The sequence below is a fragment of the Podarcis vaucheri genome (assembly GCF_965113315.1).
Source record: "Podarcis vaucheri genome assembly, chromosome: 10".
Taxonomy (NCBI): domain Eukaryota; kingdom Metazoa; phylum Chordata; class Lepidosauria; order Squamata; family Lacertidae; genus Podarcis; species Podarcis vaucheri.
This window is the reverse complement of record NC_138748.1, coordinates 40,553,595-40,570,544: the sequence shown is the minus strand read 5'-3', so window position 1 is coordinate 40,570,544 and position 16,950 is coordinate 40,553,595. Positions and strand designations below refer to the sequence as shown.

At 40.4% G+C, this 16,950-nt stretch overlaps 2 protein-coding genes across 4 annotated transcripts in view; one reads left to right on the top strand and one right to left on the bottom strand.

Moving 5' to 3' along the window:
• Nucleotides 1-1,012: 1,012 nt before the first annotated feature.
• Nucleotides 1,013-9,722, bottom strand: ACTR6 (actin related protein 6). The gene is made up of 11 exons (XM_082240807.1): nt 9,499-9,722; nt 8,712-8,829; nt 8,138-8,206; nt 6,796-6,919; nt 6,320-6,455; nt 6,179-6,235; nt 4,950-5,048; nt 3,895-3,973; nt 2,787-2,958; nt 1,633-1,771; nt 1,013-1,457 (listed from the first exon to the last, which is right to left on the bottom strand). The coding sequence occupies exons 1-11, from the start codon at nt 9,564-9,566 to the stop codon at nt 1,328-1,330; spliced, it is 1,191 nt and encodes a 396-aa protein (XP_082096933.1). The 5' UTR covers nt 9,567-9,722; the 3' UTR covers nt 1,013-1,327.
• Nucleotides 9,723-10,568: 846 nt separating this feature from the next.
• BLTP3B (bridge-like lipid transfer protein family member 3B) overlaps nt 10,569-16,950 on the top strand; it is a 47,838-nt gene continuing 41,456 nt past the window's right edge. Inside the window, exon 1 of one of the 3 annotated variants that reach the window (XM_082240756.1) lies at nt 10,569-11,468. In XM_082240756.1, coding sequence (XP_082096882.1) covers nt 11,425-11,468 — 44 coding nt within the window. In that variant the 5' untranslated portion in view covers nt 10,569-11,424. The remainder of the gene's footprint in view (nt 11,469-16,950) is intronic. The other 2 variants (XM_082240755.1, XM_082240754.1) reach the window with 2 other exon arrangements.

The following is a 16,950-nucleotide window of genomic DNA, read 5'->3' as shown; positions in this document are numbered from 1 at the left end:
GAGTAATGACTACCCACAGAGATACCTTAGGGTTGTTTCATCCCCTTTATTTGTCAAGGTGTAGCTTTTTAGGAAGATGAATAGGCAGGATTCAGCCAATGGGGTGGGATTCTTCCCATTTCCTCAATTATTCCTTTATGCTGCAGTTACAGCTTGAATGAATCTTTATTTGCGCCAGCCATCGGCCATAGCAATAAAACAACAATATGATATACAAAGATAGAAATAAAAAGTCAATGATATAAAATACATTTTAGGGTTTTGAATCAATAGTCATTTATCTTCAAGGGCTCTGGGCTCTCTTCCAGCTTTAAAAGATTTAAAAGATTTAAAGTCTTTCAAGCCTTCCAACGAGCTGATGTTCCAAATAAAGGTCTTCCATAGAAAGCAACATCATAGGGTATATTTCACGATTAGTAACCTTTCCCACATCTTCTAATCCACTAGCATACGTCTTGAACAAGTTGGCGTTGTGGACAGGAGTTGCTTCCAAACTACTGTTTTGTGAGGTATAACTGTTTATGTGCACACACGCAAATTGGATGCCTCTTTGTAAGTGTAGAACAGCTCAAGTAAACATAGCAATGGTGTCTGGATGCTCTTCTCTGTCCAGATTGCACCACACCTATGAGCAATGGGTTGTCATTCTGCAATGGGGGAAACATTATTCCTCGAACAAAATCCAAGGTGGGTTGAAGAGTTGCAGTTTTTTATTTTAAAAAGCAACACATGGCCTGTAGCTGATTTGAGCTGTTTCTCTAATAAAATACTTCATAATACTTTTTATTATAAAAATGTTTTAAATTGGTGACTTTTTTTGTTTGACTTGTTGTCCTCTTTATTCCCTTTCACAGAAAATAAAAGCATTCCTGCTTAAATCCCTCTTTAATGTAATAGTAGATAGGAATTGGTTAAGCAGAGTGTTTGAATAAATCTGGAACTAGCCTTCTAGATTTATGATCTAGTGTTCTTGTGTTCAGTTACAATACAACCACTATTTTCCAAATAAACATTGGATTCAAATGTTTTATTTCATTTCCTACTAAATATTCTAGCATATTTTTAATTGAAGAAATGTACTTTTATGGATATATTTTCAGTTCAGCCATTTGCATCCAGATTTCAGTTTCTACCAGCATTTGAGTGGCAAAGAATATGAAGGAAAAACCCCAATAAGCTACATGTATATAAAAATGAATAAAACCTTACATATATATTAATTGACAGTACAGTTTCATTCTTTAGAAAAACTACATCAGGGTTCCAATCTAAGAAAACTTCCAGGTCTTTAACATATACAATATAATGTCCATATCTTGTGAACCATTTAAATATCAAATTTCTCTTCACATATACTATGTCCATTTTCTTCATAGTCTTCTCTGGTTACTACCATATCTTCAAAATCGTCATTTTCAGAAATCAGCTTTCCACCTTCCCAGGAATAAGTAATAGGGCTGGAAAGTAAATAAAATAATTGTGTAAACTGTAAAATACAGTTAGTTTACAAAGTTAGTTTAATATTGATTTTCAGTATCAGCAAGTACTACATTATATGACAATATGGAATATAAAAATAGAGTGGGTAACTGTCAATTGAGAATCCACATTTGTAACTGAAAGGTTACTTACTTCTCTGGCAGAACAACAGAAACATCGTAGTCAGTGGGAGTGAGGCATCGGACCTCAGAGTAAACACGATCCCTGAAGCCGGGGAGATGTGTGTTTCCACCAGTTAAAACAATATTCTTAAAGAAATGTGGTTGCATTTCTATGAAGACCAGAAAGAAACAAGTTATAATTCTACAATAACTTGCTTGACTTTATATAGTTATATTAAGTCTGTAATGAAAAGCATTGGAAGCACTTGCATCGGAGTCTGTAATGAAAAGCACTTGCATTGGAGGCAGTACCTCAGTCACATGTTTAAATATTCTTCTAATGCAAATTGCTTACTTCCAAGTTTATGAAGAGGGTGCTAAGTGTTCTGGCTCCCAATCAACTTTGGATGCATTAAACTACTTAATTCAGAAGTCTGGATATTGCATAGGTAACTTCAGCAATTTTACAACAGTAACATGTCAAGAAATAGTGTTTATTACAATTTGTTACTGGAGAATTACTGGAACAGAGGTTTTCAGCCTTTTTGAGTCCGTCGCTCCCTTGACTGACTACATTCTTTCTGCAGCACCCCTGTGGGGCTTAGGAGCCCAGCCTCTCACCATTTTTCAAACACTCTCTTGAGTGTTCCCTCAGCCTTCTCTCCTCTCCTCAGGGCAGCCACTACTGCCATCCCTGGTCTCTGAGCTGTCACCTCGCCCACCTCAAAGAGATGTGCCTCCTCACACTGCCCCACAGGGCCTGGAACTTGTCTGTCCATTCCCAACAGCAATGGCTGGTGGACTGGCGGGCTGGGCTCCCTCACCCGTTTGCTTGCTTACTCCAAGGGTGTCTCAGTTCCTGGCAACCAGCACCTCTTTACCAGCCCCAGAGGCACCATTCGCCTGCAGAGCGAATGCAACAAACAGCTGTACAAGCCTTTGGCAGGCAGAGATGCAAGAGGGCATCTAAGGAAGGAGGGAAGGAAAAAGGGAGAGAAGTCAGTGTTGCCCATAATACCCCTGACCATCCTTCAAGGGTGCCATGGTACACTGGTTGAAAACCACTGTTCTAGACAACTGAGTTTTTGTCCTTGATATGGGAACTTTAGAAGCAAAACAAAAAGTCTAACTATGCAACATGTTCTACAGTTAATTTTGGTAGTTACATTGTTTAAATAAGAATACCTTCCGGCAAGTTCTGAATTGAATAAACAATGGCTTCAGGAATTCCCATTTCTTGAATACCAATATCTGAAGGATGGAAGAGTATCTCTGGAACAGCAAATCGCTCATTTGTAAGACGAAGTATTTGTTCACCAGTTTTGTATTTTCCACTTAACACCATTTCTTCCCTTGGCTAAATCAAATAGATGTAAATTAACAAACATGTTATAATGAAACCAGCTTTAAATATCAACATTAATCAGTCACCTTATTTGCATGATTTTTCCCATGTAGTAGCTGGGATCCAAAACCTGTATGAGAATCTGAAACTTGTATATTTCTTCCATACAATTACAGTGGTGCCTCGCAAGACGAAAATAATTCGTTCCGCGAGTCTTTTCGTCTTGCGATGTTTTTCGTCTTGCGAAGCACGGTCCATCGCAACTGCGCCTCTTCAAGCGGCTTTAAAAAAAAGCGCAAGACGTTTTCGTCTTGCGAAGCAAGCCCATAGGGAAATTCGTCTAGCGAAGCAACGCAAAGCCCTTTCGTCTAGCGAGTTTTTCGTCTTGCGAGGCATTCGTCTTGCGGGGCACCACTGTATACCTAGCTATATCAGCACATAATAACATAGAAATTGCAGCCAACATGCTATGACTGAACAGTAAGAGGATGAATCAACAAACGAAAAATGGCAATTCATTTCACATCCCCCCTCTCTCAATAGAGACTATTTTTTTTTCTAACTAGGTTGCATAAGTGTTGGAGAACCTTTCATCCTCCAGATGTTAATTACCTTGTTTTAAATTTGCATTTTACATCTGACTTCCTCTAATAATGTTTCCTTTTGAAACATTTAATATAATTTTTTATTATCTTTGCTGCATTAAATGTGCATTCTGTAGTTGACCTCCTTTGTAATGTTTTAGTTTCAAAATCTTAAAGGCAATATTTTAATTTCCTGTTAATTATGCTGCTTTGAATATATACTTTATATTGGACTTTCTTCTGTAATGTCTTCTTCTGGATTGTTTTATTTGATGTAGGTTGTAAATGCTTTGAGATCTTTTTCTTAAAAATATATGTAAGTATAAAAATGAAATGAAGAAGAAGACTGATTTTATGCAATTACCTTACAAAACCCTTTTTTTATTGTGCTGAAGTCTGGTAAAACATAGTCCAACATTACTGTATTTTCTTCCCCCTTCAATCTGAAACAGGTTGGAATTCAGAATACATCCTAAGTTAATGATTCTTCAGAGCCACAAAAAAAAGTATTTCATTGTAAATAAATAATTAACAATTTACCCTAATATGGGTTTAAGTCCAACTTTCTCAAATGTGGAGACCTCTCAAAAGGAGGCTTTGATGATAACTAAATAAGAAAGCTGCATAGGATAACCTCCTTTTGACTTTTAATCAGTAAGACAGCTCACCACCATGTAAAGCTATTTGGGGTATTCAGTGCGTATAGATGTTGAACTTAATAGCGGGACAATCACACCTTGCATGGGGTTTATGTTCTGGGGATGGCAGGAATATGCAAAACTGTGTAAATTCAAACCATCCCCACACAAGTATCCTTGCCAAGCGAGCCTTACCATCACCCCCCACACCCCGGGAAGACAGCTTTTAAGCTCTGCCATGCTTACTGGGCAAGTCCCGCACACTGCATAGGCTTTGGGGTGCTCTTGCAAGTTCCTGTGGGACTGTGAGTTCCTGTGAGATCTTGCAACAACATGCCAGAACCTGTGTGTGCTCTGCATTGCATGCAATTTCAACCACGTAAGTTAATTGCATATGTAGAGCTTGAAAATGATTTGGAACATTGCAGATGCTTCAGTAACGGAATCAAGACTATAAACTCAAGTCTGGCTGAAATGGGACCTCAAAGATCATTATCCCTGTTTCCAGATATGGGGACTTGGGTCAGAACAGCACTCCATACATGCTCAAAGGCAGTCTTCATAACAACATGTTTCAGAGCTAACCCTTAATGAACCCAAGCTTAAATTTAAGCCCCAGACACAAGATGCTTTCAGTAAAGGAATTTGATATTTAATGTTTTCATAGACCACTGTCAACAGAATGGTGGTTTTTTTCACCACAAGGCAATACATAATAAATTCTTCAGGCCATAGACAAAATTACCATTAACTATATTTAGCAGTATAAAAAAACCCATACTTGGCAGTCTCCATATCCTTGAAAAAGTCTTGGGAAACATAACATACATCTTCTTTCACTTGGTTAATCACATGGGTTTCATCCATAACATGGAGTTGCCTATAATTTTTAAAGAAAATAATGCTACTTTATCTTGTTTTCATTGCTGGTCTGTTATGAGTATTCAATATGAGTATTTATTGAAGCTTAAATGTTATAGTAAAGCTGTTAGATTAATTGTGGAAAACTCACTTAAGCCTTTAATCCTCTGTGGAGTAGGGCATGCTATTAAACCAAAGAACAGTAAGAGGAGGGTGAACGTTCTTAACACTGCACTTCTTTCAGTTCTCATTAAGTTGTGATTAGGAACTAATCTGTTAAACCAGATGAAGTTCATGGTTTTTAGTAGAAAAAGTTAATAATATTCTCATACCACCCTTTCTATACAAGAGGAATAAAATTACGTATATAGGAAAGGTACTGTTTGATGGGGCTTTTTAAAAAAGGAGGTTATACACCTTTACAGAAGACATCCAGAATTGGCACATGAGTAGTATCTAACACTAAACAGCCCTCTAAATAGAACCAGCAAGACCTAAGGATGCAGGGGGATCTTCAGAATAGAAAAGTTCTCACTACTGTTGAGATGGGGGATAGGACATGGGAAACAAGTGGCCATGAAATCTAGGTTGAGCAGCTTAACTCACTGTGAGGAACCCAGTTGGTTTTGCCCATCTGTATATTCCCAATGAACTTTCTAGGGTGTAGCTTATGAAAGTTTGTGTATACAAAAAGAGGTAGCCCTCAAGTTCATGAACCTCGCCCCATTATAGTCTACTCATGTGGCCTAGCATACCTACAGATTCACTCAGATTCTCCATGGAACCAGTAGCATTTGGAAACAACCAACAAGATATGCCAGTAAATTATGGTGCACTTTCATTACCATACCTAAAACAATTCACAGAATAATTTTACTGCTCATTTTCTGGAGTGTTCCATCTATTTTTCCGATTTAACTTCTGCTGCAATTAATTTATTGCTGCAAAAAACCTAATTTTAAGTATCATTGCATACATTGCACCATAATCTAGGCAAAGTAAGCCTTCACAGTCCTTCAGCAAACCTTGATATCAAAAGTGATCTTCTCTTTTATCTTTTTAAACAAGTATTTTTGCCCTATAAAATAAACTATGTTTTTATTACTGTGAACCAGATAAGATTGTAATAAATTCTAGTTAGTGTTTTACCTGTAAGAGATTATCTCCTTTAGATGATTGGTTAAGAGCTTTCCTCCCACGTTAATCCTAAGAACAAGAAAGATTTTCTTTTTTATATTGTAAAAACACGAATACGTCTTTTTAAAAATATTAAAAAATATGGTTTTTTACCTTATAATGGCCTCCTTCTTCTTTTTACTCCTGCAGTAAGGTACAATGTGTGTAAAAGAATACCCACTGTCTACAATGATGCAACACAGTTCTGATGGGTTATCCCGGAAGTATCTATGGGCACTGAGAGCCCCAGCTGAAAAACAGAGCCATATCATAGTGTCAGATACAGAGGGCCTTCTCAGCAGTGGCGCCATCCTCCCATCAGATGTTAAGGAGATAAAGAACTACACAACTTTTAGAAGACACCTGAAGGTAATCCTGTATTGGGAAGTTTTAAATGTTTGACATTATGCTTTTACATGTTTTGGAAGCCACCCAGAGTGGCTGGGAAACCCAGCCAGATGGGAGGTGTATAAATATATTATTATTATTATTATTATTATTATTATTATTAGCAAACAAAGTGTTGTAGCAATGCCAAACGAAAACATTTTCTCCCCCAAAAATAAACAGTAAGAGGACTTGCCATTCACCATTTACTCTGAGAACTGCTTGGAATTGGTATTCTTCAAACAATATTTCGTTCATGGACTCTTGTATTGAGCTGAAGTTGAAATAAGGTTCTGTGATGATGATATTGGTATCTACAAAATCTACCTATGTAGGAAAATATTTCAAGATTCAGAAGCAATCTTTTTTTTTAAGAGTGTATCTAAAATTAGGGTCTGACTATTAATAAATATAGTCTTAATAATATGTACAGAGAATATTTCAAAACACTTCACATAAATTATCTCAATAGTATTTGGAACTGTCTTAGAAAGATAGGCCAGTAATGCTCCTCGGCTGCAGATGAGAGACTGGGTAAAAGTGGCTTGATGAAGGGTCATCAATGGCTAAGGTGACATTTGAACTGGGGATTTTCTCCTAACTCACAGCTCACACTTCTTGCCACTGTAGTATAGTAGCTTTCTGTTGTGACAGCAGGAACACCTACTTGAAAAAAGATTGTAGGTTATACAAAATTTAATAAAACCTACATATTTTTACAGAGGTAACTAGTGAGTGGGCAAGTGACTAATGGATGAAGTAATTCAAGCTACCCATTTACCTGCAAGTAGGCTTCACTGAACTCAGAGGGACTTACTATTGTGTATACAGGTACAGCAGAGATGTCCAGCAGGTTGATCCCTGGGAGCTTTTGGTAGCTTGCGGTCGATTGCTGGATCCCTTTCCCGCCCCCTCTCCCTGCCCTCCATTGTTGTATGATGTGCAGAATGTAAGACCTTAGTGTGAGCTTGAATTCTGGTTCAGCAATGTTATTTCCCTTGTGTTCTATGGAATTCTTTAGGAAACTGAGTGGTAACTTGCAATAAAAAAACCCCATCCTAAACTATATCCTAAACTCTATAATGTACTTGCTAAAATGTATCATCCTGTATGTTAAAGACAGTAACCAATAAAAGTCTTGAGTAAACACTGGCTGAGATGGGTTTGCCATGATGCATCTTGGGATGTAAAATCAGCAGGTGCATCGGGGTAGGTCAAACTCCAATTCAGAAAAATATGCAACACTGAGATAAAATACTCTATGAAGGTTTGACAGATCCCACAAGCAGATATGGATTATTTTATCTGCTGATACATCATTCTTTAGAACACCTACACTGAACAAGCACATTTTTGTAAAAATAAAAACCCATGCTTTAAATGAAACAGTAAATGCCCTCATTTGTAGAAATCAAAACACTCACAGTTTAAATTAAAGCTGATGCACAAGCTTCAACTATTAGGTTATGCTGACTTCCAATAAGCAGCCTGCATTTTTATATTCTTCTAGTGCTACCTTCAAGATATAGGAAAGTGTTTAATTACCTGATACATTTCTTTTCCATAAAGATAGTCCCACACTTGTCTTTGAACATCCCAGTTTACCAAGTAGCCCTGTTATTGAAAAAGTAAAGTTACTGCTCTAACCATTTGATATTTGCATAATTTTACACTGTCCTTCAAACTTTCTTTAGCACCCTACTGGAAGAAACCTGATCTCTTGAAGGTGTTTGGATGATTTGGCTCCTTGTCCTAGAGTAGTATTTACTCCATGTTATTTATTTATGATCAGGTATAATAAATACATTATTTAAGACTTTATCCTGACCATTTCTATATATAAGCATATTCCTCTGAAGGCAGTGGGACTTACACCCAAATAAGTGTTAACAGGTTTGCAAGTTTAATTTATTATTATTAAGATGCACAGCTAAATACAAACAATAATTTCCATCTAAGGCTTCGTTATATAGAAAGAAATGTTTCCCTCCTTTCTGATTTTAATTTCATGACTATTGTTCAAAAACTACATGACTAATATTCTTCATGACTATTGTTCAAAAACTACATCTACTCATGCATAAATCTGACTAAACCATATCCATGCTATTTAAATTACCTTCTGGAACGGGAGTATATAAAAAAGTCCAGATGGATCTTTAATTTCATCCAGTTGGTTAGCTGTAAATGTTTTCAGACGAGCAGTCTTTGATCTAAACTGACAGTTCGGAATAACACTGTGGGGAGGGGAAAGAAACCCGGCAGCTTTATACACATTTTTAAAGGTCAGTAACGTAAGTGACCAACCAATGCCTGTGGGAAACCCACAAGTGTGACCCAAGCACAAGAGCTCTCTCTCCTGCTGTGGTTTCCAGAAACTAATATTCAGAAACCTTACCTCCTCTCACTTCAGAGGCAGAGTATAGCCATCATAGCTAGAAGCCTTTGAAAACCCTCTCCATGAATTTTTCAAATCCTCCTTTAGGTTGGATTTCCTCCCACCATCTAGGTTGGTGGCCATCACTGCCTCCTGGGAGAGTGGGTTCCACAGTAAACTACTTTTAACATGTCAATTTGCTGGAAACACCTTTTGTAACCCAGATCTCTCAGAAGTTTGCACACTCCTACACTAGCTGTTTCCAAACAAACCATACTGATTTCATTCTTTCGTTGGATTTAGTACCTGGATTATGTTTCCTGTAATAGCCACTTTTTCACTGGACGCTTGTTTGGACAATTCCTGCACATTAGGAATAATTCCTTAATTCATTCATAACTGCCAGTGAATTGATTACATTCTCACAGATGCCCATATCAAAACATGCGAGAAAACCCATAGGAGAACCGACTGCCTGTTCCAAAAGAATTTAACTCCATCCAGACCTCAAGCGAATGAGGCTTCTCACCTGACATGAGCGTGACTGTATCCGATCTTGGCATTGTAGGCGCCGTTATCTAACACGAGAGTCGCCATTTTTCTCCTTTGGTCCCTCAGCTCCGCCCCATCGGCAAGCCAGCGCTAAATAACCATGCGGCTGAAACGTCTTTAGTCACCACCGGGCGGATCCTTTCTTTCTCGCCTTCTCTTTGGTAAAAGGAACTTAGCCCCGTTGAATGATGGGATAGTGGAGGACTTTCCCGACGTAAGAGAAAATACTGTAGGGGGAAAGTCATAGAGATAGGAAATAATAGAAGAGCTCTAGCTTCCTATGTTTGAGTATTAGGCGTAGACTTGTAATCTTAGACTGATAGAGTCAGTTTTAATATAAACTTAGACTGCTTCATCCCAGTTTCCAGTTTCAGTTAAGTCCATTCAGACAAAAAAGAGGGATGTCTGTTCTTTGAAACTCGGCTCTTCCGTGGTGTGAAGGGAACATTCTGTTTTGGGGACCTTTTAGGCATGTATCGGGTGAGATGCCCGGATAGCATCAAGGTTCACTTACAATATCTGTATAGCCTTATATTTCCGCATCTATATAATATGCGAGGACTGTGTATAATTATCGTGGAAACCTCTGTAAGGGAAAACTTCAGCCTCCAGCACTTCTGCAATGTAGGGAAAATTTTGTCGCTCAGAGCCAGCTCTCGTCATTTGCAATATAGTCCAATATATAGACTTTTTATTTATTCGCTGCTGATGAGCAGACTTTTCCCAGGACATTAAAAAAAAAAAAAAGCTTAAAGGAATGTGTGACTGTGTGTCTCATTTTTCACCCATACAAGGCAATCTGGAAAGATTACTCTGCTGCCAAATGTTGTGTCTTTTAAACACGTTTAAACATTTATTAAAGTGGAAGGTCAGAAATTGGAGAGTCAAAAGGCAGTATTTCACTTACACTAGTTATCCCACACTACATAAACAAAATCCTATCTTTTAGTTGAGGGTAGGTATTGTCTTCATACTTTTAAAAATTCTACTATGACTTTTTCCCTTCAGGCTTTTGGATAGTTTGCGGGCTTAAGGTGATTTTATTCAGCTGGACACTTTGCAATTATTTCAGTAGTACTTATTATTCCCGAGTAATTGTAAACAGGATGTGCTCTTGGATTTTGATGGTAATTAGATGCTAAAATTGGTGAGGAGAAAAATAGTATAATGTGGGGAGGGGCGATAGGGAACGAGTTCTAAATTGCTTTAAGGAGTCAGATCTTCATTCCCCTCTCATAGCGAATTTGGGTGACAGGGTTCATCGCCAAGAGAGAACACAGGAAAATAAATCGTGTTTTTGTATTACGCTCCTGATAAACGTTGCAAGTGGACCTGGAAAACAGGTAGTTAAGTGCTATTGTGTAAAAGCTGCCCCTCTTCGTTGCAAAAAAATTCCAACAACCACAAAAAACCAACTCCTCAAGATATTTCTCTTTCCCAGCATGGAAAACGGACTTTTGTGAGTGGGGCAGTGAAGCTTCCAGGCCGGCGTGCCTCGCTGCCGTGAAATTATTCCACTAAAGCTTGGATTTAGCGGGCGTCATTCACCGGAGGCAAAAGGTGACACCAGCGTCAGGCAGCAGCACCCGGGGAGCCCTTGTGGCGGGATCCTCGCCGCCCTTGCCCGCCGAATCCCGGCCGAGAGCCGCCCGCTTCCCCCGTCCGGGTTCCAGGCGGGCGGCGCTCCTGGCGCTGGTGCCGCCCTTTCCCCGCCCGGCTCTGCTCAGCGAAAGCCTGTCAGCTGGCGATACTGCAATCAAGATGGCGGCGGGGCCGGAGAGCGGGTGAGCGGGGGCGCCTCCGCTCCCTGGCACAGGACGGCAGGAAGCGCCGGGATGGGTCGAGGAGCGCCGGGTTTCTTTCGGTTTCCCTGAAGCAGGCGGGGGGGTGAGGCGCGCTGGCCATGGCGGGCATCATCAAGAAGCAGATCCTGAAGCACCTCTCCAGGTCAGTGAAGTGGGGCGTCGGAGGCGCCCTTGCCGGGGCCGCTCTCAACAGGCTTCTCTGAGGGAAGGGGGCAAAACTGAACCGCCTCGTAATAGTGCCCCGTTTCCCTTTCGCCGTGGGGCCGTAGGCGAGGGGTGGGAAAGTCCCCGAGGTTGGGACCTGTTCGTCCCTCTTGTATGTTTTGGAGGCGTTGGGCTACCAGAAAAAACGTATCCCTGACGCGGAGGGTCACTGCGTGTCTGCACCTGAAACTGGGCAGGTGTGTGTGTGTGTGGGGGGGGACACTCGCCCTGCAGCAGCAAGAAAACTGAGGAGGGGGAGAGTCTTCCTTGGGGGAAAGGAGCGGGTTGGCCGCAGTTGGGGAAGCCCGCACAGGAATCCCTTCACCTCGCGGCGTTAGAGGAAAGCCGGGCAAAGCGTGGGTGGCGGCGCCTGAGCCCCTTCGCCCGTCCCCGCCGGTGCTAAGCGCGCGGCGGCGACAAGGCAACCGAGCCGTAGGTGCCTCGAGAAGGGAGCCGCGCAGGCAGGAGCCCGAGGCAGAAGTGGGTGGATTGTAAATTGTGTTTGACACGTTGTCTGTGGGAGGGGCGAGCGGCAGCTTGGCTGATGTCACCCTGCACATTGTCTGTTGCAGACGGGTCTGGAGACGCCAGATTTGTGTGGGAATGAATGACAAATCGGGGTTGGGGGAAGCTTGGCAAGTTGTGCATCACGCCGGGGCAAAGGAGATGTCTGTCCGGGGTTTTGATTCGGCAAGGCGCACAAAAACAATAAGAAGAAAAACGGTGATTGGAACTGGGTTATGCTGTTTTCGCTGGCCGTATAAGCAAACCTTTTCAAATATCTCTGATATTTGCTATGCATTTGTAATCCATGATGATTTGATTGAGGGATGTGTATTCGCTGTTGCAATCAAAGGTTGGCATGATAGGATCACACACAAATGAGGCATTGAGGAACACACACAAATGAGGCTATTTGGCTTGTGCTGCCAAGAAATGAAGAACTGGGGAACAGAGCAGAATGTAAAATCAAAAGCCCTTCCTTACCACATTCAAGAGCATCTTATGGAATCTAAATATTGCATATTAAAGGCAACAGATCTGTGTGGTAGGATTTGGTGTTTTTATTTTCTGCCATCGTCTTGAAGGATGCCCTGATTTTCTGGAAAAATATTACTGAGCTTTGGTTTCCCAGAGTATTTGCTTTGCATGCAGAAAACTCCAGTTTCAGTCCCTAGTATCTCTAGTTTAAAAAGGACTCAGTTGGTATGTGATGGGAAAGAGACTTGGGAGGCTGCTGCCAATCGGAGCAAACAGTACTAGGCTAAATGTAGAACTAGAGTGATATAATGCAGCCTGCTGTTTATTAACAAGGGATGTCAGCTTATTAAAAAGACTATGAAGTTGTCAAACTAATTAAACATATAATTACTTTAAAACAAAACCAAACCAAGCAGAGATATTTGGAAGTGCAATCCTGCACATGTCTACTCAGAAATAAGTCAGACTGAACCAGGTAAATATTTAAACGATTGCAACTTAAAGAGGCCAAAATTTGATCAACTGGGATGGGGGTGGGAATGAGGTATTGTTTTTAAAATGTGTCACATATTCAAGCAAGTTTTGAGTGAGTTTTTTTAACCTTGGGCATTGTCCGAGGGCACATGATACAGCAATGCTCTTGGACGCTAAGAAGGTGTACATAGAGGAGAGACTGCCAGTGAGCACAGTGTATGCTGTTTTGAATTCTATGATGAAAACAGGGTGAAATATAGCTATCTTTCTGCTCCATCATAGAACATAATATGATAGTTCAACCTCTTCCTCCTGTGTGCAGTAACCTTTTATGCTTTTGTGCGAGAGTATTAGGGGTAAGAATATAAACCACGGTTTATTCCTGTTGTAAGTAATAGGTAGACAAGTATCATCCTTGTAATGTGTAGCTTGGTTCCCTTGCTTTTTGGAGCTTCTGCAGACTCTATTCTGTAGTGCATCAATTGTCCTACTTTCATCTCTTCTCTGCATTCCCTAGTCTAGATTATAGGCATGTGTCTGTATGATCTGGAGAGTTCTGCATGTTGACAAGGGATTGCAATTGATTGTCCCAGGCAGCTTTCACATCTCCTTCTGTGAACCATGGTCTAAGATTCTTAAGTAATCAGGTGAACAGTGCGCTAGAGCATTTTTGCCCTGATTTCATTTGATCTGCCTAAACAGGGGTTCGCTTGGACTGTTTACACAATACCATGTGCCCTATTTTTAGTTGGGATTAGTGTGCTTTTGTTTTTCATTTTTACTTGGGGATGAAGTAGTATAATATTCGTTGTTAGTATATGTTGAATGTCCTTTGAGATAACAGTGTGTTGCAGTCCCAGCAGTTTTTACATTGACTTCTCTCAGTGCATTCGCCATTTTCACAACCTACTTTGTTTCCTTCCCTACTTGTCAGCATGACACAGTCTGTACCTTTTCTATCTGGATGTTCTATGGACATTGGACTGTCACGAATAGGTGCATACTCAGATATAGTGAGAAATGTTTTTCAGATTCTGTGTGAAAATGTATACAGTGGTACCTCGGGTTACAGACGCTTCAGGTTACAGACTCCGCTAACCAAGAAATAGTACCTCGGGTTAAGAACTTTGCTTCAGGATGAGAACAGAAATCGCGCAGCAGTGGTGCGGCAGCAGCAGGAGGCCCCATTAGCTAAAGTGGTGCTTCAGGTTAAGAACAGTTTCAGGTTAAGAACAAACCTCCAGAACAAATGAAGTTCTTAACCCAAGGTACCACTGTACAGTGATGTGAATGTTAGTCCTAGTTCAAGGTGGGAACAAGTATGCTAACAACTGGTTGGGCATATCCTACCTGTTGTAGAATTCCTGACCAACTGCAAATGCAAGCCTTTTTATTTTTGTTGAACTCATAAATGGAGAGATGCAACAAGGAAATAAATGAGGAAGTGAAGGAGACTGGTGTAGAAAGAAGTTCTAATTGCTTTGGATTGAAAAACTGCAGTTAAGGATAGATCTACTCTGTGGCTGAGAATACACAATTACTTTCATTTTAATTCTTTTCAATGGAATTTGGTGTTCATTCATTTATTTAAAGCATTTTGGCCCAATCTTCAGCTCTCAGATCAGCTTACAGATCAATAAAAAGCCAAGACAAAATTGACTAGAATTATTCTTTTTGGTTTTTACTTTCATTAGATATTATGATCATATCTGAGGCAGGAAGTACTTTGACAAAGTACCTGCCATAATTAATTTATTTCCTTTTGGTCAGCATAAAGTGTACTAATTTAGAGTGTACTAATTCATATATATTTTATAGCATATGTGGTAAAAAACATGCTCAGTCTTATTTTCCCCTGTAACTCCTGAACTACATGGTAACAGCATAGCTGTTTGTTGGTGCTATACTATTTATTTAAGCTTTATAGAATCTAAAATCAGGACTTGGCTTTATCTTCTCCCCACCCACAATTTGAAGGCTTCATTTTAAGCCATTGAGATGAAATAGAAACTTCATTGTAAATTATTACCCAGTGTTGCTTATTAATAATATTGTTGTTAGTTATTAAATTTGTATATCACCCTTCATCTGAAGACCTGCATATGATGAATGGAAAGGGCATTTTGACTGTGTTTACATGTCACTGTTGGAATCCATCCATCTTGGTAGTCAATGGAAAAGTGCACCTTTGGGCATCAAGTCAAACTGTTGGAAGGTTACAGTACCTGCTGTGGCTGTAGAGATTGATATGGGAGAGACATGTTTTGTTGCAGCTGGAGGTGTCCAGTTGCGCTGCTGCAGATGCACCATGGCGTTTCTTCTCTCTGTGCTCCTCCCAATGGTCAACCCTTCTCTGGTCACTGCTATGGATGTATGACTTTACTGTCTGTTTCCAGGCACTGCAGTTGCCTGCAAGGGATTCCCACATAGCAGGGTTGATGTTGCCAGCCTTCATGCCACTTCTGCAGAAATCTTTGTAATGCAGAGTTGGTCTGCCAATGGGCCTCATGCCTGAAGCCAACTACCCATAGAGCATGTCCTTGGGGATTCTCATATCTTCCATTCTGTGGACATGACCAAGCTAGCATAGACGTTGCTGAGACAGGAGTGTGAACATGTTGGGAATGTGGGCTTGGGAGAACACATCTTTGTTTGAGACTCTGACTTGCCCTGTGATGCCCTAAATCTTCCTGATGCAGCGCATGTGAAAGGCATTGTGGTGTTGCCGCTGCTGGTTGTAAGTTGCCCACAACTCACTTCCATAAAGCAGTGTGCTCAACACGCAAGCCTGGTAGACCTTCATCTTGGTATTGAACATTAGCATCATATTCTCCCATACTCTTTTGGAGAGATGAGCCATTGCCGTAGGTGCCTTGCCAATATGCTTGTCATTGTAATCCATTACTAAAAGTTTGCCATGAATGTGCAGATGGCTTCTGATTCGTCCCTCCATTAGGGAGAGCAGGAGCAACAAACCATGATCTCTGCCTTATGATTGTGGCAATTGGGGATTGTAGCTTGGGAAACTTGACCGTGGCGTGTTTTGAGGATTTAAATGAGTTCTCAGTAGAACAGAGTGTTGTTATCAGATTTGCTAGTGTGTCAATGCACTCATGTACAAGAAACCATAAGGGAATTAGCAATACTATTCTTTGGATCTTTGCTGGAGATTGTACTCTACAGACTGGATTGCATTGGTTGTGATCACTTTGCTTAGCTTGGGAAGTCTAGGATTGACCAATATTAGTGTAACTTCTCCAGAGAGTGAGCAATAAACAAAGTGAGGTTGCAGTTGTAAAACAATTATGATAATCCATGAAAGCACATTGAGTTTTACTAGAGGTTAATGGCTTTGCAGCTTGAAACACTCATACAGAGACTTAGAGTAGAAGGGGTTAATAATGTGGGAGTTTTGCAGTTAAACCTATTAATGCATATCTATGCTGGTTAGTAAATGATCACAGAGCTGTAAATGTTTAGAGAAGGCACAGTTAATGCTCCCTCACCTTCGTGGTGGGAGGCTGTGTTGTTTGTTTCTGTTCCTTTCTCACTCTCTCCTCTTCCTTTTGAACCATGTCAACCCAGTAGACATCTGAGACTGGGACATCAGATTCAGACCACATGTTTGAAACTAACTTATGTATTTTGAAACCAAGAATACCTTGCCTGTGTTGTTTCTGCTGTAGCATTGAAGGATGCATGAGTGAGACCTGTGATTACTGTAAGTAAAGCACTGAAACGTACTTAAGGTGGTAGACTATTTACTCCGAGAGTGGTAGAGGCAGGCCCCCCCCCCCCGAATTTTAAGCGCTTAATACTGGGACATTTAAACGTCTAACCACTTATATTTCCCGTGCTTTACAAATGCTGCACAGATCTGTGCTTTAAATTCTGCTGGAGGCTATTTTGGCTAAAGAGTAAGCCAATCCCCACATGCTTTTAAAATTCAGAGTCACTTTTTCTTT